Below are 24935 nucleotides of genomic sequence, written 5' to 3'. Positions count from 1 at the left end.
TGAATTTGACTTTTTATTGTTTACAGGTAAAGTTTTCATGTATTGTTAAAATATAATAAAAGTATAATTTCACAAGGTATTGTAGCTCCATGCTTAAGGTGTGGTGGGCAGTATAATAATCACTTTTTTTAATTAATTATTTCAGGAAAATTGCCAGTTATGGGCAAAGGTACAGATGTCTCATTTTTGACAGTTACTATAGATGCTATTTGTAATGTTCAGGTGTACTTTAATAATGCAGCAGATCATACGCTTTCTGGAAATTGTTATTACACTGAGAGACAATGTCTTCAAGCATTTCTCGCTCGTAGTATGGAAAATCACTCATAAGCTTCATGACAATCCATTCACTATCAGCTCCTACAGAAAAAAACAAACAAAAAACAATTTAGATACATTCAGCCATACCTAAACCATTCAGCCATACCTAAAAACAGAACAATGTTGTTCTCATGCAGTGACACTGAAAACATAGGAAGAATGTAAACAATATATTTGGCACAGTGGTGCAAAAAAACTCCACTTTCCACCCCCCTCATCCACCCCTGACTGTTGCTTGACTAAACCTCCTTGCTGGTTCATCTAGTTCATGCAACATGACAGACATGGTGGGAGGACTTATTCTCACCACAGTACCCATGCCAGGCTATTCCACAAACAGTCTCATCTTGAACCTCTAACCACATGTTAATGGGCCAAACATGCCCCATCTATATTGTTAGTCCAAGAGTAATTGGATTTAGGTGTCTGGGCAGAAAACTGAGTTAGGCAGGCGGTGACATTCTCCAGGCATAATTACTGTACTAATCAAGATAGATGGAAGTGTTATTCTCTAAAGAACTCTAACAAACATGGAACCGGGAACCTGGAACTCATGCACATTACGTATACAGTCTCCATGTAATACCCACACTTTTGAAGCACCAGATATCCAGCAGGATCCTTTAGAGCAATAAGGGGAAATCTCTGCTGGAACATGGGTGACTGTGTGACAAGAAAGAAGCTTTTGCTCTAATATCAGCACTTAAAAGCTTTGCTTGGAAGGAAGCTTGACTGTAGACATTGTAACTCATGATGCAGCAACTTCTAATGTATATGAGATTGCTTCATGGTGGTTCTTGGATTATAAATTTCCTCTTAGCAAATAAGTGAAAGTTTAGTGTTTTTTTTAACCTCATCAACCACTGTAATGTATTCTATCACTATGATTTAAAATCTGTGAGACAAACAACAGTTGGAGCACATTAATCCTGCCCTATGTGTCACAAGCTCCATAAACAGTGCAACCTCATGGAAAAATCCACTTCAGCCACCCACTTGACAAGAAAATGAAAAAGTTGACAGTGGAAAGGGTTTCACGAATCAAATGCAAGGATTTCCCAGTGAATTTTCACCTTGTTAAACAATATTTAGGAATGACAGGACAGTCAGAGAATGGACAAAATAATGGAATCATTTAACAACCTGGTCATATTAAGTATATTATAAGGAGCAGGACATCCTTTACCTCCAAAATGTCCTTACTTGAATAATGAAGGATACAGTAGATAACTGGTAAAAACCTGTCTCCCAGTCTGCCTTTTTTAATATTCATTGAAGTTTTTTTATGTTTTTTTTGTGGTAATTGGCAATGCCATGGTTATTCATCTTGGTTTTCATTCATTTCATTTTCATGTTTTACCAATGCTTTATCCTGGTCAGGGTCATGGTGAGTCTGGTTTTCCCAGTGAACTTTCACCTTGTTAAACAATATTTGGGAATAGCACTCCATACAAAGGATGGACAAACTAATGAAATCCTTTAACAACCTGGTCATATTAAGTGTATAATAAAAAGCAGGACATCCTTTACCTCCAAAATGACCTTATTTGAATGATGAAGGATACAGTAGGTAACTAGTAAAAACTTGTTTCACAGTCTGCCCTTTTTAACATCCCCTAAGGTTTTAATTAGTTTCCAATCTGTTAATTGGGTATGCCATGTTTTTTTTATCTTGGTTTTCATTCATTACATTTCATTTTCATGTATTACCAATGTTTTATCCTGGTCAGGGTCATGGTGACATTTTTTTTTACATTTGTAGCATTTAGCAGATACCTTAATTCAAAGCGACTTACAATTGTGACTGAATTGCAAGTTTCATTGTGACTTGGTCGTGGTGAGGCTGGAACCGACAACTGCTGAGCTACCATGGTCTGGTTTCCCCAGCATCACTGGATGCAGTGCAGTAGCACACCCCAGACAAGATGCCAATCCATCACAGGGCCTCGGACATCCCCTCCCCTCAGACATAGCCAATCATATCTGTATGTAGACGTCCGACCGGCCGATAACATTGCTGGGGATTCGAACCCTTGATCCCAGTGATAGTGGGCTAGACTAATTTACCTCTGCAGCACTCTTAATGTTTGTCTAAATAATTTTGGCAGCAGAAATAATGACATTACTATCCTGATATATAGAAACATCATTTGGAAAAAGAGCAAAGCAATTATTGACCGTATTTTAGTCAACATCAGACGGTTGGCCAGCTTTGAAAATGTCAGACTTTACATTAGTGTTTTGTTAAGACTTGTTTTTAAAAGTGTCCTTTACAATTCTTTTATGATGCAAACAAAACATATATACCATATGGAGAAAAGTATTTGGACACCACTTCTAATTCTTGAATTCGTGTATTTCAACCACAAGAATTGCTAAAAGGTGTAATACATCAAAAAACTTTGCAGCAACACTTTAGGGAAGGCCCTTCCCTGCACCAACATGACTATACCCCTGTGCACAAAGCAAGGTCTATAAAGACTCAAAGAAAAGCTTGGTTTAAAGAAACTCCAAACTGCCCTGAAATGAACCTAGGGATTTTTTGGCCAAGATATACAAATAGGCACAAAATCCCCACAGACATAATTCTTGTGATTCTTGTGAGAATCCTGCTCAGAAAAGTGGTTGTTGTTATAGCTGAAAAGGTCACATAGAAGTCACACTATTTTAATACCATTTGTTTTTGAAATGGGATTTCCCCGCTCAGGTGGTGCAGCAGTAAAATACGCTAGCACACCAGAGCTGGGATTTCGAATACATCGTATTGAATCTCAGCTCTGCCATCCGGCTGGGCTGGGTGGCTACATGAATAACGTTTGGCTGTTGTTCATCCAGGGAGGGAGCCGGATGGGGACCTCATAACTCATGCAATTACGACCTCTGCTGGCTGATTGATGGCGTCTGCACAGAGTAGAAGAATAATGCTGATCAGGGTGTGGCTCTTTGTGCACAAGGCTGGTCCGCATATGAACTTGCATAGTGCAGGTGAAAAGATGCAGTCAGCTACTGCTCACGTGTAGGAGGGGGCGTGTGTCAGTTCGCTCTCCTCAATCGGGACGGGGATCAGCACCAGTAGAGAGGAAGCATAACACAATTGGGTAAAAAAAATCGGGAGAAAAAGGGGGGAAAATGGAATGTCCGACAAGCACATGATCGGGTGTCCAAATACTTTTGGCTACATAGTGTATTTGTCATGGACATTCTGTCTTCTTGAGACTACTGTTTCTCTTTGCTGATGTTCATGTTTTTTTATGTTTTCCATCCTTTGCCATTACTACTGAGACAACTAAACATTTTGCAGTTTTGGTGAGCGATGCACCAGCAGTTCAGGAACTTACTGTTTAGCCTCTTTGGAATTCTGGTTTTTCAGGTTGCTTTTAAATCTCACAAAGAACTAATTATCAATGCTTTTTATAGCTAATAAATGTTGTTAATTGGGTGTAGATATGTGAATTAAAGAATTTAAAAAAAAAAGTAAGGTCTAATTTTTTCCGGCTCATACATGTTTAACAGTCTTTTTATACAGTAGATGTGTAACATGTTTGGTTGTAGTTACTGAAGACTGTGTTAAACATTTATAAAATTCATTTAAGTGTAGCATGTCTAAAGTCTAAAATATGTGTACAAGTAAGGACAGAGCAGTTAAAGTAGATATAAAGTGGCTAGCCGGTTTTTCCAGAGTCGACTTCTATTTAAACACTAAAACATCATAGTAATCAGTTTGCTGTCAAACAAGACATGTCAGTATTTTCTCCAGCATGCATTTTGGATGCAATTCAAAACAATGTCAAACTTAATTTTTCCTGTCAGTTACTTGGCCTCTCTCCGTGAGAGAACCTGATTAGCTGTAGCCTTAATTTCTATCACATGCATTAGAGGAGTGTCTGGATGTACCACTTTTCTGTCTCACACAGAGGATTTAGAGGCTTACAGTTATTTACAAAATATGCTACACTGCCTAAAAATGCCTGACAAAATTACCATTGGGGATGGAAGCCTGATTTCTGACCAACATCAATTATACAAAACAAATAGTATTTTGATACGAGATGACAGTGCAATGGAAAAAATCACAGGAATACTTTGAAACGCCTAAGACTAAACAATCCTTATGTCTGGCACATAAATCTGTATTACCCTCCATCTCCATTGCGCTGTCAGCGTGGGGCTGTGATGGGAAGGTCACATGGGACGAGGCAGGGTCCTGTGGTTCCTCCCTCTGCCAAACATTACCACTCTCCAATGAGTAGGGGTGCAAGTCAGACGTTCTACCTGATCCGTTCGCCTCCAGCCTGTCTAGGAAGGAGTTCGCACTGGAAAAAAAAAATTATACATCAACTCTTCATGGCAAGCCTTCAGACTGACCGATTCTTCAGATTTTTTTGGTTTGAAACAGTTTACATTTCCTTGGCTTGATTTTTATGGGTTTGTAAAGTTCTTTCAGAATTAGGTGTCCTCACCGCTGATGTTTAGTTTCCATTGGTCTCTTCCTGTCCTCCATCTCTAGTCGTTTTCCTTCCAAGTGCTCACCCTAAATGAATAAATTAGATAATTCTTTATTCTTAATAAACTTGTCGATTTTAACCAGAAAATTTGTATTAGACCACAGTTATCAGTTACTTTCACTTTTCACAACAGTGTTATTACATTGTATATACAAAAGTACATGATGATCATGCAGACTACAAGTGCTGTGAAAAAGTATTTGCCCCTCACCCAATTTCTTCAGTTTTTTCTTATTTGTCACATTTATATGTTTCAGATCTTCCAAACTAATTTTAAAGTAAGATAAAGAACACAAGTTGACATAAGTATAGCTTTTTATTTATCATTCAATTTATTGAAAATACATAACCCATTTGAAAAAGTAATTACCCCCTAACCTAAACGCCTAAGACTAAACAATCCTTATGTCTGGTCCATAAATCTGTATTACCAGGGCAGTTGTACTGGACTAATAATCAAAGGGTCGCTAGTTCAAGCCTCAGCACTGCCAAATTGCCACTGTTGGGCCCTTGAGCAAAGCCCTTAATCCTCATTTGCTTAGACTGTATACTGTCTCAGTACTAAAAGTACTAGGGCAGTTGTAGCCTAGCGGTTGAAGTACTGAACTAGTAATTAAAAGATTGCTGGTTCAAGCCCCACCACTGCTAGGTTGCCACTGTTGGGCCCTTAATCAAGGCCCTTAACCCTCAATCGCTTAGATTTATATGTTTCGGATGTTCCAACTAATGGACCCTCCATTTATTAAAAATGTATGTAACCCATGTGAAATTGTAATTACCCCCTTACCCTAACGCCTAAGTCTAAACAATCCTTATGTCTGGCCCATAAATCTGTATTATCAGCTTAGACTGTATACTGTCTCAGTACTAAAAGTCGTTTTCGATAAAAACGTCTGCTAAATGTAGTAGATTTTTGTAGGGCAGTTGTAGCCTAGTGGTTAAAGTACTGGACTAGTAATCAAAAGGTTGCTGGTTCAAGCCCCACTACTGCTAGGTTGCCACTGTTGGGCCCTTGAGCAAGGCCCTTAACCCTCAATTGCTTAGACTGTACTGTATACTGTCTCAGTACTAAAAGTCGCTTTTGATAAAAGCGTCTGATAAATGCTGAAAATGTAAATGTAGTCAATTTTTGTAGGGCAGTTGTAACCTAGCGGTTAGGGTACTGGACTAATAATCAAAAGGTCACTGGCTCAAGCCCCAGCACTGCCAGGTTGCCACTGTTGGGCCCTTGAGCAAAGCCCTTAACCCTCAATTGCTAAGACCGTACACTGTCACACTACTGTAAGTCGCTTTGGATAAAAAATCTGCTAAATGCTGAAAATGGAAAACGGAAACCCTAATTACTGGTTGTGCCAACCTGGCAGGAACAGTTGCAATTAACATTAACTTGCGATGAGTCTTTTACATCGCTCTAGAGGAATTTGGCCCACTTTTTTGCAGAATTGTTTAATTTGGCTACATTGGAGGGTTTTCAAGTATGAACTGTCCATTTAAGGTCGTGCCACAGCATACAAATAGGCTTCAAGTCAGGACTTTGACTCAGGCACTACAAAATCTTAATATTTAACTTTTTAGTCATTCAGAGATGGACTTGCTTGTGTGTCTAAGATCATTGTTCTGCTGCATAACCCAACTGCGTCTAAGCTTTAGGTCACAAACTGACAGGTAGACATTTTCTTTAAGATTTTCTGATAGAGAGCAGAATATGTGGTTCCATGAATTATGACAGGTCGTCCAGGTCCTGTGAAAGCAAAGCAGCCGCAGAGCATCACATTACAACCACCATGTTTTGGTCATGCGCTGGTATGATGTTTTAATGGTGGAATGCAATGTTTAGCCTTACACCCAATGTTACTGACCAATGTCTTCCGAAATGTTCCACCAGTGACTCATAAGTCCACAATAAATGATCCCAAAACGCTTGGGGGTCGTCAAGATGTTTTTTGGCAAATGCAAAATTAGCTTTTGTATTCTTTGTGGTCAGCAGTGGTTTGTGTCTTGCAGCTCTTGTATGGATGTCATTTCTGCCCAGTGTCTTTCTTATTGTAGAATCATGTATATTGACCTTAAATGAACCAGTTGAAGCCTGAAGTTCTTTAGATGTTCATCTTCAATGTGTTTTAGGTAAAATTTTCATAGGCCGGTTACTCTTGGGAAAATTACCCACTATTTAATAGTGGTTCTTACTCTAGTTTGCAGGAGTCCCAGAGGCTTAGTGATGGCTTTGTAATCTTTTGCAGACTGGTAGCTTTAAAATAACTTTGTTTTGTGCCTGTATTTAAATCTCTTTCATGGTATCATGTGCATCTTTTTGAGCCGTTCTGGTCTGCTTCACAAGTTCTACAACCCCAAATCACAAAACAATTGGGACAGTATTTGTACATTAACTTTGACTTTTATTTCATTGCTGACAGTAAGAACCCAATATATTTCATGTTTGTCTGGTCAGTTTAATTTCATTTGATATAATACATCCATTTATATATTTCAGGCCTGCAACACAATCCAAAAAAGTTGGGACAGGGAATATAGGAAATAGTAAAGAGGTAAAATTAAATAATGATGTGATTTCAAACAGGTGTTGTTTTTTTTTTTTTACATTTTCCATATTGTCCCAACTTTTTCTGACTTGGGGTTGTATTTAAGTGATGTTTAGATTCAACAGATCTGGCAGTAATCATGCAACTAATAAGCAAAAATAGTAGAAGTTGGTAAGGAAGCAAATCCTTTTTTCCAGTGCTGTTTGGGACTTCAATTGATTTATATTGCTAATAAATACAGCCTAAACACCATAAAACCTTAAAGCAGTGTTTTTAAACCCTATGGACTACACTGTTTTTGTAACAATTATTTTTTAAATACTTAGAATGTGGTCTAATCTTCAACCAACCCATACTAACAGAGTAAAACGTTATTCCAAAGCAAATAACACACATGCATCTTTGTGTGCATGGCTACATCAGATGCTGTATATTAAAACGTATTCACCCCTCCAAACATCAAGTAATAAGTAAGATGAGATTCACAGTGTGGTTTGTCATGGTGGTTTGCCCTTCAAAAATCTTTTCTTGAAAGATCTGTTCAAGTGAACTAGGATCAGGGTGTGATCATGTATGAATTAGCTGGAGAATACTGTCAAATCATATTTTAAGCTGAGAGCCTTGATCAATTCACAATACAACACGTACTACAAATGGTCATACTGGACATTCTAAAAAGATCACACTAAGAACACAATGAGCCATGCTTAAGCAAATGAAATGAACTTAAGATAATGTTTATGAAACAACACCACAGTAAATTGATCCTCATTAATAAAAAATAAAATATGCTCTCCAATATGCATTCTGTGAACAAACAATAACAGCGAAATCTCATCCCAAATGTAAAGCAAGGTAGAGAAAGCATCATGGTTTCTTTAGGGTCTAAAGGTCTTGTAAACCTTGGGTGACAATACATTTATAATTGTATAAATTTATTCAGAGAATGTCAGGGTACCAGTCCATTGCCTGATGATTTATCAAAGTTAAATGATAAAAAGATAATAATCTAAAACATATTGTAGAAAAACAAAGTTCCAAATCTAATGTGGGAGTGCAGCACTGTGGAGTGTTTAAACTTGCAAGCTTGAATCTTAGCAGAGCCAGCAACCTGCCTGGATGACCACACAAACCTCCCGTGCATGAGGGAGGGAAGGTTGGACTGGGTCTCTTTCAGTTGCACTTTATCTCTGGGACTGGTCTGGGTATCTGCACAAGTGTCGGGGAGTCACATGGAGCTTAACGTTGCTCTTTGTACATGATACGGCTTTGTGTGGGAACCCAACACTGCCAGGTGATAAGAAGCGGTTACAGCTTTGATACGTATCGGTGGACTCGTGTGGTGATCCAGCTCTCCTTGATCTGACTGAGAGTGGCAGCATATTCACAATCTGGATTTGGAAATGACCACGATGTATAATGCAGTAAAAAGAAGAATCTGTCATTTGTTACTGTGCTTGATTCTTTATTTGATCGAGAAAAAAAGTCAAAAGAAAAGATTTCCTATGTTTACACTGATCAGATTCATGATAGAATGTAGAATTTGATGACTGCAACACACTCAAAATGGTAAAATATAGAAAAAAACATCCAGTTATTACCCCAATAAAGGTACCTTAGCATGACCTAAAGAGGGCTATGCAGAAAGGTCTAAAATACCACCTTAATAAAACCTAACACCCAGTCAGCAGACATAGAAAACTTTTCAGTTAAAATGTTCTTTATACTGGATTGTAAAAGAGGTAAAAAATGTTTGTTTTCACAATTTTTTTTCATTATCATAACTTGGATGAGGATCATCACTACATAAATAAGCTAAGAAGACATGCTAGTATTGAACTTTATCTTAGGGTGTGACCCAGAGTTATAACCTTTGTGTCTTAACATTCTGTACACTCCCCTTTTCATAAAGATTACCCGCCATCACTTAATCCCTAAATAATCATGCTTAAATGAATTTTTAAACCCCAAATCTATTTTGCTTGAAGAGACAATCCTATCATTCACCATAATCTTTATAAATATCTGGGGTCACTTTAGGAAAAGTCATCACGTTTCAAGTTGAAAAAAGGTCATTTAGGAGGTTTTCTCTGCTCTTAAACATAGTGGTGGGTCATTTTGGTCCCATAAGACAACACAAGGGTCAGCAATAAATAATTGCCCCTCTGGTCATTGCTCTTTTGCTGCTGTTCCACCAATATTTCTGCCTTCCTTGCCTCGCTCTATGCTTGCCCTTGAGCCTGTAAAAGAACATCTCAGATTTAGTCATGCTACTGAAGATAATAAACTATGACAGAGCCTTTAAAAAAAAGGCATACATGGTGTTTTGTGATATAAATCATTAGCTTTTTACAGCTCTGCACAATGAGGCACTGTGAAGAGGGGTGAGGCTCGAGAACTTAAAAGATGAAGAACTCTTTTGTATGTTTGGTCAGATGGCGTGGGGACACTGGGCAATTGCTGCTCTGTTTGAACTGGCTTAAAAGCAAGGGGAAATAGGTGGGACGACCTGGGCCTGGCACCCTGGGAAGTAAACTCGAATGATAATTTGCACAAACAGAGGATATAGAGGAGATTAATGTGTCTTGTCTTCTCAGTGGCCAAAAAACCACATCAAGACCTTGTGTTTCCACAAACACTTTGATCAGCTGGCTTAAGACATTTGTATTGGAGCATTTTCTTACTTTACTTGGAGGCCATCCCAACTCTTAAATCAATACACTTTGAAACACAGTCAAGAAGGTTCACTTTCCTAGAAAATGGATGGGAACTGAGAACGTATTACTTATGCAGTATGCCTGTACAGAACTTATCCATGCTCTTTTAATAAGTGATATGTCTAATAGCAGGGTTTTCCACCATAGACATGGAAGATATGAATGCCCAGAGAAGAACAGCTGGCACAACAAGACAGTAGGCCACACGAAACAGTTCCTTCCTCACCACAGGACCTGTCAGATACCAACAATGCCGTCAGATGCCATATTTAAAAGGCTTGCACAGTAAAACAGCCAGGCTCAAGTTTCTCATGGTCACCCCTGTCTACTGCAGAATCATTCATATCCGGCTGAGGCATATGCTTAGAATAAAATAGAATAGAATAGAATAGAACAGAATAGAATAGAAAAGAATAGAATGGGGTGAAAGTAAAACCTTTGGATATTTATTTATTAGGATTTCAACGTCATGTGACCATCCACACCCCCCCATGACCTCAGATTAATCAAATAGTCAGATTTATCCCAAGGTTTGGGCGGCTCAGTGGGTAGCACTGTCACCTCACAGCAAGAGGGTCCTAGGTTCGATCCACAGGTGGGGTGGTCTGGGTCCTTTCTGTGTGGATGTTCTCCCTGTGTCAGTGTGGGTTTCCTCCGGGTGCTCCGGTTTCCTCCCACAGTCCAAAGACATGCAAGTGAGGTGAATTGGAGATACAAAATTGTCCATGACTGTGTTTGACATTAAACTTGTAAACTAATGAATCTTGTGTAACCAGTAACTACCGTTTCTGTCATGAATGTAACCAAAGTGTGTAAAACATGACATTAAAATCCTAATAAATAAGTAAGTAAAGTTTAACTTTACAAACATGGCAATTTATAAACTACTGTTTATAAAATATAGGTGCACGTGTGATTAATGCAAATATATTGGAAGGACATGGATTATAAAGATGTTTTTGTGTGTTGCAAATGTCCTGAAGTGATGGAAAATTTACAATGGAAGCATTATGAGATGACAGATTAACCAAAATAAATGTATTCTTTATTCAGATTTGTCTATTTATACGGTCTGTTTTCCTTTTAATTTAGTTTACCAACTGCCACCCACTTGCTCAGACTCTGTTATTGCATGATAGCTATCATCCTTGAAAGGAAAGGGCCAACATCTGCTTTCTCTAAGATATGCAAAGTTTGAAATCGGCTTCTTTTTAAGTGTTGCCAAGCCGTCCAACATCCAACCTCCAATCCACGGGCAAAAATGTTAACAACTGTCAGTCAGTTCTGTGGAAAATAGCTGTTCTGTGACAAAAAAAGTACACTACACCGATATTTTGTTTAGGTATTTTATACAAACCCTATTTTTGGAAAAGTTTTGACGTGTAAAATGCAATAAAAGGAATAATTTGTTATTTGTTAATTCTTTTGAAGCTTTAGTACAAATATTTCCAGTGTTTTCATTGACCATTGTATTTAGTCAATATAAACAATTTTAGAATATGATGCCTGAATCACACTTACAAACGGTTGGGACAGAGGCATGTTTACCACTGTTTTTCCTATTTTTTTACACTTTTTAATCGTTTGGGAATGATTGTGGAAAGTGGAATTTTGCCCATTCTTGCTTCATACAACACTTTAACTGCTCAAAAGTTCATCTGATTCTCCTCCTCATGATGCACCATACATTTTTAATACGAGACAGATCTGGACTGCAGACAGGCCAGTCAGATATGCACATTTTGTGTCTCTAAAGCCTTGCTGTTTTAGCATGTGCAGAATGAAGCCTGGCATTGTCTTGCTGATATAACCAGGGACTTTACAGGAAAAGACACTGCCTTGATGGCATCATATGTCTCTCAAAAACTCCAATATTAATCTCCACATCTGGTACTATATGCTATGATGCACATTCATAACATGACTGATGTTGGCTTTTGCAACTTTTACTGATAACAGTCTGGATGCTCATTTTCATATTTGGCACATACTTGACATCTGTTTTTCTTAAAAATTTGACCACAGCGCAGGTTTCCACTGTCTTTTGGTCCATCTGATATGAGCTTAGGGCCCGGAGAACTGAACATCATTTCTGCATAGAACTGATGTATGCCTTTCACCTTTTCCTGAGCTTTCTCTGGATTCACTGAATATTTTGTATGGTAGATGGTAAAAGACTAAGCCTTCAGTGGATTCTCTTTTAAATTTTCACAACTTTTTTGAGTGTATTGTGGTTATCAAATTCAAAATTAATTCGTATTTACAAAATACAATCAAGTTGGTCAGTCAAAAGATTGTACATTTCTTTGTACTTTTACTTGTAATGTTTAAGAGTATAAAAAAATCGTCGCCCAGGTGGTGCAGCGGGATATTGAGCTAGCACACCAGCACAGAGATTCTGAACTCCTTGGTTCGAAACTCGGCGTTGCCACCGGTCATAATTGCGTGCATAATTGGCAGTGCCTATAGCAGACTTGGCTACCGTGTCTGCTAGGGCGGGATGACCGGACTATGTGGGTGGGGTCTTCTAATGCTGTGCAAGGACCCTGATTAGCAGATAGAGGCGCCTGTGCAGAGTGCATGGGTGTAAAAGGAAGGGTCCGCTAAGAACTGCGCATGGGTCGAAGGAAGCATGAGCAGGAATTATACCTTCCTCAAATGCAACCCAGCAGCAGAAGACAAATTGACTATGCTTAATCGGGAGAAAATGGGAGAAAATTTTATTACAAAAATCACAGACTGTTGCTTTTATTGCATTGTACAAAATGTCCCAACATTTCAAGAAATTGTTTTTTTTAAATATTTTTTTCTTTTTTAATTTTAATTATCCTCCTAAAATTATAAAGTGCTTACTGTATACAGCCTTTTTAAATATATATTTGGACTAAATACAAAAGGTTGATTTTTTAATACTTAAACTTAGTTCCAACATCTTCTGTAATACGTTTTAGCAAAAATGACATCCATGCATCTACAATGCACTTTACCTACACCTCCAATCACATCATCCCAGACTGTCTGTGTCATTTTGCTGAGACTCTGGCTGCTGTCCAGGTACTTTTACTAGAACAATACAGGTTATTCCGCAGCAGTCTGCCCTTTTCCTGCACTCTCACACATCCTTCTGTATTCTGTGAACTCTGGGAAGTCCCCTAAACTCTGTTCTCCTCACCGAGCAGAAGCAGTGCTTGCATCCTTGCACTGGCTGGCCATGAAGAGAAGTCTGTGTATTTGTATTTCGGGGAACTCAATGATAGAGTCAGATAGTCCTCTCGAGTGTGTGGCTAAAGAGGAGATAATTGGGGGAGAGGGCTGAGCCCACCGACAGGCTGACTCTCGCCTGCAGATGAATGCACTAACTGGATGAAAGCCCCTGAAAGAGGTTTGTTTATTTTGAAAACATGCATCAAAGTTGAATCAATTGGTGTGAATTACTACAGAGCCTAGGGCTGTAACCTCAGTGCCACAGTTATGCAGTGAAGAGTTGAACCAGGGCCTAGAGTGCACACATTGCATTCTTTGGCTGTCGTCTTACCCCTGATGACGCTGGTGTGGAGCTGCTTGCTGGCATAGGAACTGAAGTGGACTGCTGCTGCTTTTGTAAATGTTCTACTCTCTTCCTAAAGGAAGTAAAGTTACCACAGTAAACAAACCAGCAATAACAATTACAAATGTATTAAATAATCTATTGTTAATCTGTTAGTTAATTCTTTTATTCGTTTATTTTCACGGCTTCATCTTGGTAAGGGTTGTGATTGTTTTGGCTTGATCTGGACTCAAGCCTCTGGGGTCATTTATTATTATTATTGTTATGATTGTTGTTGTTTTAATTCCTACTTTACCCTATATGCATTAATATGTGTACCATAACAATTAGAGACAGATAATAATGAGCTATCTTAAAATCCTTTTATTTTAATTGCAGGTACCATGTGAACAATGACATTTACAGAAATTCTTTTTTTTAGAGTAACAGAGGGCGACACGGTGGCTCGGTGGGTAGCACTGTCGCTTCACAGCAAGAAGATCCTTGGTTAGCGCTCAGGTGGCGCAGCGGGATATTCCGCTTGCACACTAGCACCGAGTTTCTGAACTCCTCGGTTCGAGACTCTGTGTTGCCTCCGGTCGGCTGGGCGCCATCTAGCAGGCATAATTGGCAGTGCCTGCAGCACATATTAATTGGCCATCGTATCTGCAGGGTGGGGGCCGGACTATGTGTGGGTGGGTGGGTCTTCATACGCTGTGTAAGGACCCTGATTGGCGGAAGAGACGCCTGTGCAGAATGCAGGGGCGAGAAGAGGAGGGCTGTGCACGTGTCGGAAGAGGTGTGTACAGCGACGTGCTCTCCTCGGATGCAATCTGGTATCTCTCAGCAGTGGAAGACAAAATTGAGTGCGCTAAATCGGGAGGAAAATGGGGAGAAAATGCATTAAAAAAAGAAGATTCTGGGTTTGATCTCCAGGTGGGGCGGTCCAGGTCCTTTCTTTGTGGAGTTTGCATGTTCTCCCCGTGTCTACGTGGGTTTCCTCCGGGAGCTCCGGTTTCCTCCCACAGTCCAACGACATGCAACTAAAATTGTCCATGACTGTGTTTGACAATAAAACTTGAACTGATGAATCTTGTGTAGCAAGTAACTACCGTTCCTGTCATGAATGTAACCAAAGTGAGGTAACGGTACATAATCATTTAACAGCTGCAGTCTTGTAGGTTTGTATTTTGGCTGCTTGGAAAATTCTCATGAGCAGTAAGTGATGCTTGTGGGCCTCTCATAATATGGACCTCTTCTTTTGTTTTTCTAATAGACTGGGTCACATACCGCTTAAACAAACAGTTCTAAATTTGCTGTTCCTGCTTAAGTGCTACTGCGTCTGCGGGAGACACTGTAATGGAAAATGACTGTAGTGATTCTCTGAAACAGTGTTCTAAGATTTGTTATTTTTGGATTAGATCCAACAAGACAGCATAAATAGCTTCCTGCTAATGACTGAGCATGGCATTCTTAAACCCATGGGGAATGTCAAATCAAATATGTGAACATACATTCGGAGTTCTTGTAGAGAGGGGTTGTTCCTCCGCTCCTCCTCTTCTTTTCTCCTCATTTCCTGTCGCTCAGACTGCAAAGCAGTACATACATTTATTATTGCGTAACTGTTTTGTATCCAATACAGTTAATGAGCTCTAAAGAAGTTTTAATAATATATTTTATAGCATAGCAAAGAGATGGGCAGTATTAGTTATGTATTTTTATGAGGATATACCTGTGATAAGGAAATTAAATTAAATTAATTCAACAAATGAACCAGAATAAATGAATTACAATAAGAGAGCCAAGCAGTGACCAAAGCAGAGCTGTGTTAGAGTCTAACAAAATGCTGCCACAAGTTTGTGGCTTATTGTGTAATTGAAAACAAAAATCTTTATTTTTATGGTATTTATTTACATTGTACGGAAGCGTATTGCTGCCACACAGATAAAATAAAAAGCCGTCAGTATGTCGTTATAACGAGAAAAGGATGTCGTTATGACATCCTTTTGTGTAACCTGCAGCTTGTGTAACCTGCAGCTTGTCGTGCCGATCAAGATTCTCCTTTAGAAGCAATAATGTCTAAACTTTAGACAAGTTTAATATTCAACATTTGTCTGGCATTCGGCATTCCGATCTAAACAAGTGCTTCAAAAACACATAAGACCTTCTTATTTTATGATTTCTTACACAAATGAAAATAGTCTACAAAAACAATTTTATGTTAATTTTAAGATTACGTCTATTTATCTAAAGAAAGGTTATAATGAAACCGTTTATCAAGCTCCCACTTCGTCTAACGAGTTAGGGACCGTCATAAAACTAACTGAGAAACGTAGGAGACATTTACTCTGCACTTATCCAGACTAATAAATCCATTTAAATCTTGTATGATTTGTATTTTTGGAAATATAAATTGTATATTTGAAATATAAATCTATTACAGATTTATTGATCTTTATTTAAATGTAATGTAAAATAAATACTATGTTATTTCAAAAAATAGGGTGTGTGTAGTAGGTGAGAAACATTGATGTGTTTGTGTAAACATTGTTTGACATTAATTCATCAAATCATACAAGATTTAAATGGATTTATTTATTCCTAACTCGTTAGATGAAGTGGGAGCTTGATAAACGGTTTCATTATAACCTTTCTTTAGATAAATAGACGTAATCTTAAAATTAACATAAAATTGTTTTTGTAGTTTTTGTAGACTTTTTTCATTTGTGTAAGAAATCATAAAATAAGAAGGTCTTATGTGTTTTTGAAGCACTTATTTAGATCGGAATGCCGAATGCCAGACAAATGTTGAATATTAAACTTGTCTAAAGTTTAGACATTGTTGCTCCTAAAGGAGAATCTTGATCGGCACGGCAAGCTGCAGGTTACACAAGCTACAGCATCATGCATGTGTGCAAACTGTCTCTCCATCAGCAGATACGCTTCCATCAGCAATGCAGCATTTAAGGTAATACACTTTTCTCGTTATAACAACATCCTTTTCTCGTTTTAACGACATCCTTTTCTCGTTATAACGACATCTTTTTCTCGTTTTAACGACATCCTTTCTCGTTATAACGACATCTTTTCTCGTTATAATGACATCTTTTCTTGTTATAACGACATACTTTCTCGTTATAACGACATCCTTTTCTCGTTATAACGACATACTGACGGCTTTTTATTTTATCTGTGTGGCAGCAATACGCTTCCGTAACATTGCACTTAATGACTTATTTCTGACCGGTCCCAGCAATGACATCTAGATTGATTGTCTCATTTAGTCTTTCTAAACCGCAACCTTACTTTATCTACTAATGCCAAGTTCACACTACACGACTTTCCAAGTCGTCAGGTCGCTGTACAGTTCACACCACACAACTGGATCTCTTGTAATCGGGAGTCTTTCGAATCGTTGTGTATTTCACACTACACGACTGATCGGCGATAGTGGGGTTCACACTACACAATCTATCACCAACTGGAATCACAGGCGAGCTTCTCCGGTCTCCCAAACTAAATTTTGTCACGAAAACAAACGCAAGAAGTGACGAGAGGTTTAATGATACCACGTCCAAAAATGCACGTCAACAAGTAGCGCGCGATCAAAGTTTGTGCGCTGATGTGCAGCGTAAAATCAAAGAGAAAAAATAAATGAATCTGAGTGGATTTGGCTACGCAAACAGAATGGATTGTTCTGTAGTGAGTTGGAGGTAAATAAATATTTTTTGCAATGCAACGTTGGTGTTATGTTTTGTAGAGAACGATAAGGCCAGAAATACTGTAAAACTTGTGTGTGTGTACCGATGTATTCTGATATAAACTATATTATGCCCCTGTCCCACCTTTTTACAACTCCTCCCCTGCGTTTCCCCTCACACCGTATCTTGCGTTCTCACTGGCTGTTCGACATAGCACTCATTGCCAGTCGGGCAACTCAGATTCAGATATCTGACATGCTAGAAATTTTGCTTCGGTCACCGAGCGCTCGGCGAGTGCTCGGCGAGCCGCTCAGATCGAGTTGTTGAGTAGTTCACACATAGAGATTGAGAACCGAGATTCGATCACCAAGCAAACGCCGAGTTGCTCCCGAGCCGGCAAATCTAGCGCTGATCAGTTGCCAAGCTAAAATCAGGGCAAAAATCGTGTAGTGTGAACTAGGCATAAGGTAGTGGTTTACAAAGCCGTCTGTATCTCAGTGCTATTCTATGGATGTAAGACATAGGCCTCATTGTCCACACTGTAATAGACCATGTGCATCAGACTTTGGCCTTCGCAGTCATCTACGGATTCACATGACAAAAACTAATAATAAATGACTACAGTACATCGTTGTCATTGATAATCAATGGACTACTACTACTACAACAATAAAAACAAACCAGGGTTGTCATAAATACAGCAGAAATAAAAAAAAACTAAGAAATAAATAAATAATTACAATAAAAGAAAGATCAAGAAAACTGATCAGGGTCAAAGTGGGTCTGATTCCTTGGGTGAAAGGTAGGAAACACCCTGTACTTCCTGTACTTATCGCCAGCCCATCACAGGACACATACACTCAAACTTATGGCTGTTTTTGTCAATCCAATTGGCCTAACTGCACGTCTTTGGACCCACACAGTCACAGGAAAAAAACATGCAAACTCTACACAGAAAGGACCCAGTCCACCCGGCCGGGGAATCAAACCCAGTCCATTACACACTGTAAGATGGCAGTGCTACCCACAATGCCAACATTTTACCCTTAATTACCAAACATTCATTCATTCACTGTCTTATTTTACCACTGTTTTATCCTGGTCAGGGTCATGGTGGGTCTGATATATTGGGTGAAGTGCAGGAAATTTGCTAAACACACACACACACACACACTAGGGACAATATTTAGTAGCTCCAGTTGGTCTGACTGCATGTCTTTGGACTTGTGGGAGTAAAAACCGGAGCTCCTGGAGGAAACCCACATGGAAATCTTAATTTAGACTCATAGTGCTGAAGTACTGCTTTTACACAATATGCAATAATGCAGTTGTTTACGCCTGCATTAGGATTGTCTTGCATAAACATTTTTCCATACAGTTGTGTTCAATCTGCCATTTGTTATAAAATTTATAAACATCAAATTAATTGCAAATAAAATAAGAGTTTCTCATGGTACACCTTTTCTCTCTGAATGGCTTTCATCATCTGATTTTCCTCTTCCTCTGCCTCTCTCTTTTTTTTATCCATATCCTCTTTCTTGAGCTACAAAAACATCAAAACATAGTAATTAAATACAGAAACAGAACAACACTGTACATTCATAGTGTTTGTAGAAAACACTAAAAACCTTCTTTTGAAGTTTTGATTGGTTTGCCTCCATCTGCTGTCTTTCTCGGGCCTTTGACATTTCTAAATTACCACCTACACATAAAAGAGGGAACAATTAGCAAAGTCTAAGACATTGTTTACATTGATTTTGGGTCTATGTGTGGTATCTGATATAAGCTCATTTGTCATACACACGTGTGTATTACCTAGCCTCTCAGGGGCCAGATTTATGGGACCAGGCTTGTGTTCCTCCTTATATTTCTGCCAGTTATCCTCCTCTGTCTGTGCCACTGTAAAAGATTAGATGCTGTAAGATTTTACTGATTTGTTGTCTTATCACCCACAGTTTTAACTAATGTAAGATTAAAAAAGGTATAACTATTTTCTTCTGCACATATTTAAATTTAACACTGTTTAGATGTTCCATTACAAATTTGGGTTATTTTAAGTTAAATCACATATTTACATTGCTCAGTTGTAGATCTGTTTCTCAATATTATGATACTTCTAGAGGATTAATTGCTTTCAACCCTGTCACATCATTTTTTACTTCATAACATTTTTAATTTTAAGTATTTTTACTTTGAGCAGAGTAAGTAAAATAAAGTAATTTAATGTCACTTTTAAAAGCTGGTATGTACTTCAATTTGTTATTTTTTTATTCTTTATGATGAGATGTCTTTCAAGTGTAAAGTAATTCAAAATAGTTAAATGCTGTTCTTAATAACAATGATAATAATAATTATACATAACAGCATGCTAAACTGACATTTTACTCTTAATGATTTTACATTTTAACTACATCTTCGGTTGTTTTACCCCGAGGTTAAAGACTGCACTTCGAGACTGCTGTGCCAACAATGCTGCTCCTGCTAGATGTGATGGTAACCTGGCTTGTTTGCACCAAAAATGTCAAGAACTCACTACAGACTTTAGAACTCCAATTATTTTTTGCTAGTTTTAACTTTTAGTTTAATTTAATAAATCCAATTTATTCAAATTATCCTCCAGGCCACCCAAGGAGGATGGGTCCCTGCTGAGTCTGGTGTCTCTCAAAGTTTCTTTCTGTAATTTTAAGGGAGTTTTTCCTTGCCATTGTTGCCCTAGGCTTGCTCAACAGGGGTTTTTGGTCTGTAGGTCCTGGATTCTGTAAAGTTGCTTTGAGACAATGTTCATTGTAAAAAGCGCCATACAAATAAAATTGACTTGACTTCACTATTCACTGTTGATGCTAATCACAAAAGGGCAAAACCCCAATTTCAGTCCATTTCAAGGGTTCCATCTCTTCAATTGTCTACCCTGTCACAAGTTAAATATTAAAACTAACCTTTGAAACATTGCATAAATGTTATTTAAGGAAATATTTCCTTTTTGTCTTGTTTCCCCTATCAATTCTATAGAAACATGTATAAATGTATAGATTTTTAAGGGGTAAGAAAAGTTACATTACTAAAGTGTTTTGCAGCAACATATTATTAGTTTTTTTCCAGACTGGGTCTATCTTAATATGACAGGGTATAAATGGAATAGCTCCTAACCTTTTAAAACTTAAGACTTACGTTAGATTATTCCAAAAAAATAAACAAGTCAGCATGTAGTATGCTTTCAATAGTACTGATTTATTTAATGTAGTGGTAACACAGAGTTTGTCCAAACGTCGAGCAAAATCTATTAGAAAATAAGATTTTATTTAACAAAGCCTTAAGTTTTCCCGCTACACATTAATGGACAAATAGAGCATATGGTCAGGCTGCACCTGCTGGGAACAATTATGGGGAAAAAACACAGTATGTGAATAACAAAGGGATGGAAAATGCAATAACAAGCTTCCATCATGACTTACTCCTTTGCATTTCGCTCCGTTTTGATTCATTCGGTGGTATCATGGTGTATCCCTCCGAGCTGAGTGGGCATAAACATAATTAAACACAGCAGGTTCATTTTACTCATAAACTTCATCCATGCCCTGAACTGAACAAAATTTTCAGCTAATTTTCCAAGAATGTCCCAAACAAAGGTGGGGCATGAGTAATTTTATGGTAAACAAAGTCCAAATATATTTCCACAAGCCTCTGGAACTCCCCTTCAAACCCCACCATAGACAGCTATGACCCAAATGAGTCCACCCAGAAAGAATCTGATGGCAAAAAAAATCACAGTCTGCACCCTAAAGAGCACATCTGTATTTCTTCTGATTCACTGCCATTACTAATATATGTTTTACTGCATCCTCCCTACTTTTTTTCTTTATAAACAATACATTACAAAACGTATTCTTAGTTTGTGCTACACATGCCTCAATTTCTTATATTGACAAATAACAAATAGAAAATTTTGCCTATTTTATGTTTCATTACAGACTTCGAACAGTAGGTTTGTTCAATACGCATACAGTATATTTAGGCATGTAATAATTTCATTACCATATTGAACAACAAAAAATTTAGTTTGAAACTTCTAACTGATCACTTTAGAGGATCACATTTACCACAATTTGTGGAAAGAGTAATCAGTAAATGTGCAAGATGTTTTGCGAGTGTAAATGGCAATTAGATAAAAGAACATTGGAGCCGCTCAGGTGGTGCAGCGGTGAAACACACCAGCACACCAGAGCTGACATTTCAAACTCATCGGTTCAAAACTCAGCTCTGCCATCCGGCTGGGCTGGGCGGCTATATGAACGACGATTGGCTTGTTGTTCATACGGGGTGGGAAGGCAGAGAGGGACCTCATAACTGATGCAATTACGACCTCTGCTGGCTGGTTGATGGTGCCTGCACAGGGTCGAGAGATAATGTGGACAGGGTGTGGCTCTCCATACACAAAGCTGATCCGCATATGAGCTTGCCTCGTGCAGGTGAAAAAATGCAGTCGGCTACTGCACACGTGTCGGAGGGGGCGTGTGATAGTCTTGCTCTCCTTAATCAGCAGTGGGGATCAGCATCAGTAGAGAAAAAGCGTAATGCAATTGGATAATTTGATACAACTAAATTGGGAGAAAAATCTGGAAAAATGCAAAACGAAAAACATTTTGAAACATGCATAAAGAGGATTTTTCATTTTAAACTTGTAAAATTGCTTTAATTTAGTCACAATTTGAATGTCAATATTATTTCAGTCACGCATAAAATGCCTGTTTAAGGTCCTGCTACAGCATCTTAAAGGACTTTGACTGGAGACGCACTTGCTCTTGTGTTTATATGGTTGCCTTGTTAGCCCAGTTGCACCTGATATTCATTTTAAAACTGATGACTGAAATATCTGATGATTTTCTTTAAATATGGCCATGTCCCTCAGGCTCTAAAGCAGCAGAGCATTCCCATACCTTCACACTACCACTATCGTGTGACTTTTGATATTAGGTACATGTGAAATGCGGTGGAAACTTTATGCCTGGTTTAACAGGACCCACATTTTTTTTTGGCAATTGTGAATTGCATTTTTGCTGAGACTCTTTCTAATGCTGGAATCAGGAAGTTTCATTTTTTACAGCAAGCATGAACATTAGTTTTTTTAGATTTTAATCTGGGTTCTTTTGTGTTTGTTCTAAATACATTTTTAACATGCTTTTGAGAGAACAGGTTTACTGAACTGGAAACTACCAGGATGTAATTAGAATGATTTTAAGATTTTTATGTTTTAACAAAGTGTTCTAAGCTTTGTTTACTTTGTAATTTGTTGTGTATGGAACTGCCTTGCTTATATTCATAGAATATCTAAACTTGCTCTTTTGCACCTCTGCCTGGTTTTACTGTTTTATACACTGATCAGACATAACAATATGACCACATCCTTGTTTCTACACACACTGTCCATTTTATAAGCTCCACTTACCATATAGAAGCACTTTGTACTTTTACAATTACTGTAGTCCATCTGCTTCTCTGCATGCTTTGTTAGCATGATTAGGTGGATCATTCTCAGCACTGCAGTGACAATGACATGGTGGTGGTGTGTTAGTGTGTGTTGTGCTGGTATGAGTGGATCAGACACAGTAGCGCTGCTGGAGTTTATAAATACTGTGTCCACTCACTGTCCACTCTATTAGACACTCTTACCTAGTTGGTCCACCTTGTAGATGTAAAGTCAGAGACGATCGCTCATCTATTGCTGCTGTTTGAGTTGGTCATCTTCTAGACCTTCATCAGTGGTCACAGGAGGCTGCTCACAGGGCGCTGTTGACTGGATATTTTTGGTTGGTGGACTTTTCTCAGTCCAGCAGTGACAGTGAGATGTTTAAAAACTCCAGCAGTGCTGCTGTGTCTGATCCACTCATACCAGCACAACACACACTAACACACCACCTCCATGTCATTGTCACTGCAGTTCTGAGAATGATCCACCACCCAAATACTACCTACTCTGTGGTGGTCCTGTGGGGGTCCTGACCATTGAAGAACAGGGTGAAAGCAGGTTAAAAACGTATGTAGAGAAACAGATGGACTACAGTCAATAATTGTAGAACTACAAAGTGCTTCTATATGTTAAGTGCAGCTGATAAAATAGACAGTGAGTGTAGAATTAAGGAGGTGGTCATTATGTTATGCCTAGTCGGCAATAGTCTGGTTTTTTTAATATGCTTTTGCCTCACTCTTTTGTAAATGTTAACCTGTAAATGTAAAACAGCTTCTACAGGCTAAAGTGGGAGGTATTTAGTGTGACCGTCCAATACACTTCAGCAATAGCAGAACCTGGCTCTGTTAAACCTAAATGAAATGGAACCATAATTCATGTCATTGCTAACACCTGTATTTGTCCTACTATTTCATGTCAAAATGACTGCTGTGAAAACTGTCTATTACACCTGATTTTGCAAGACATCCTTGAGCATTATATGCACACGTTGTATGGGTTTAATTCATTGGAAACACCCTGGACAGATCACCAGTCCACACTTAGTAGCTCCAATTGGTTTGACTACATGTTTTTGGACTTGTGGGAGGAAACAGGAGCAATCTGATTTATTTTTATTTCATTTGCAGGTATGATTTTATCAGAAAACATAGGAGTATGCTGGATAGGACACCAGTTCATTGCAGGGATTCGGCCATCCTCCCATTCGAGACAAATAGCTAATCACGTACTGTGTAGATGCCCAGCCGGCTGATACCGCAGCTAGTATTCAGACCTAGATTGATGTGAGCTGAAAGGCATTTCAGTTGCTGGACAGACTGCAGTAGTGGAAGATCACAACTAATTTTAGTAGTCAGATTAAAACAGGAATCTGAGACTACTGTGGGCACAGCTATAAATCATAGAAAAACGTCTGATCTTATAAATCTCTATTTTGCTGTGACATGTATATGCTAGGATTAGAAAATAAAATCGATAGAAATCGATTTTCTTTTTATAAAACTTTAAATAAATATTTAAGTCCACTTGTTTTAAAAGTCGAAGGGGGGCACTGTCGCTAAAACGGCTAGCACAGAACGGTCTGCGCATGCGTGTAGTTTGTTTACCCGGTTTCGTTTCCACGGGGTTTTCAGGCAGAATCGAAACAAAAACTTAAGCGAACGTTTATAGTTTTATTTCGTTCATATTGATAATTTAAAGTCAATTATGATAATAATATATAGTTTACTATTAGGCTTACACCGAATAAAAGTATAACCTGTTAAATCTGTTATGAAATGATATTGTAACTAGCGAAACAGCATTCCACAAACAATTCGTTTGGCTTTTATTATTAATTATTATTATTACAATTATAATAGTTCATTATTCAAATGTTCCATATATTCTTTTTTATTCTTCAGACTTACTGTGTTGGAGTTCTAGGATTAGGATCTGGTGTGTTTTGGTTCAAATCCGGTTCCACCTGCATTCCGTTGTTAGTTTGATTACATTTTCCTTGGCCCTGCGGATCAGCATAATTATTTGGATTCATACTTTAGTCTTAGTTTAAGATTTACAAAAATAAATCAGACCTCTTAGCTAGTTCTTACTAATGGCTTTGTGATGTGAGCCTTAAAAAAACAAGAAAACCCTGTCCTGTCAGAAGGCGTGTCCTAATGTT

General features: G+C 38.3%; 1 protein-coding gene across 3 annotated transcripts; it reads right to left on the bottom strand.

Annotated features, from left to right (window-relative positions):
• On the bottom strand, positions 1-24935 carry epsti1 (epithelial stromal interaction 1). 3 transcript variants are annotated; one of them, XM_063006390.1, is made up of 11 exons: positions 24847-24935; positions 24682-24776; positions 20763-20821; positions 19126-19209; positions 18939-19012; positions 18770-18853; positions 15124-15197; positions 13619-13703; positions 4782-4852; positions 4459-4634; positions 1-360 (listed from the first exon to the last, which is right to left on the bottom strand). In XM_063006390.1, exons 2-11 carry the CDS (start codon positions 24741-24743, stop codon positions 230-232), a joined length of 900 nt encoding a protein of 299 aa, XP_062862460.1. In that variant the 5' UTR covers positions 24744-24776; positions 24847-24935; the 3' UTR covers positions 1-229. The 3 variants fall into 3 exon arrangements, with proteins under 3 accessions (XP_062862460.1, XP_062862461.1, XP_062862459.1); XM_063006391.1 differs by having other exon boundaries at positions 24865-24879; XM_063006389.1 differs by having other exon boundaries at positions 24682-24914.

Source organism: Trichomycterus rosablanca, chromosome 12 (genome assembly GCF_030014385.1).
Source record: "Trichomycterus rosablanca isolate fTriRos1 chromosome 12, fTriRos1.hap1, whole genome shotgun sequence".
NCBI classification, from domain to species: domain Eukaryota; kingdom Metazoa; phylum Chordata; class Actinopteri; order Siluriformes; family Trichomycteridae; genus Trichomycterus; species Trichomycterus rosablanca.
This window is presented reverse-complemented; position numbering and strand designations above follow the sequence as displayed.

Coding starts and splice junctions, on each gene's coding strand:
- epsti1 (XM_063006389.1), bottom strand. CDS start 24,806: ATGAATCCAAATAATTATGCTGATCCGCAGGGCCAAGGAAAATGTAAT. Junction 19,013..19,125: donor TCTGGCCCCTGAGAGGCTAG/GTAATACACACG, acceptor TTTTATGTGTAG/GTGGTAATTTAGAAATGTCA. Junction 15,198..18,769: donor AAGCCATTCAGAGAGAAAAG/GTGTACCATGAG, acceptor ACTGCTTTGCAG/TCTGAGCGACAGGAAATGAG.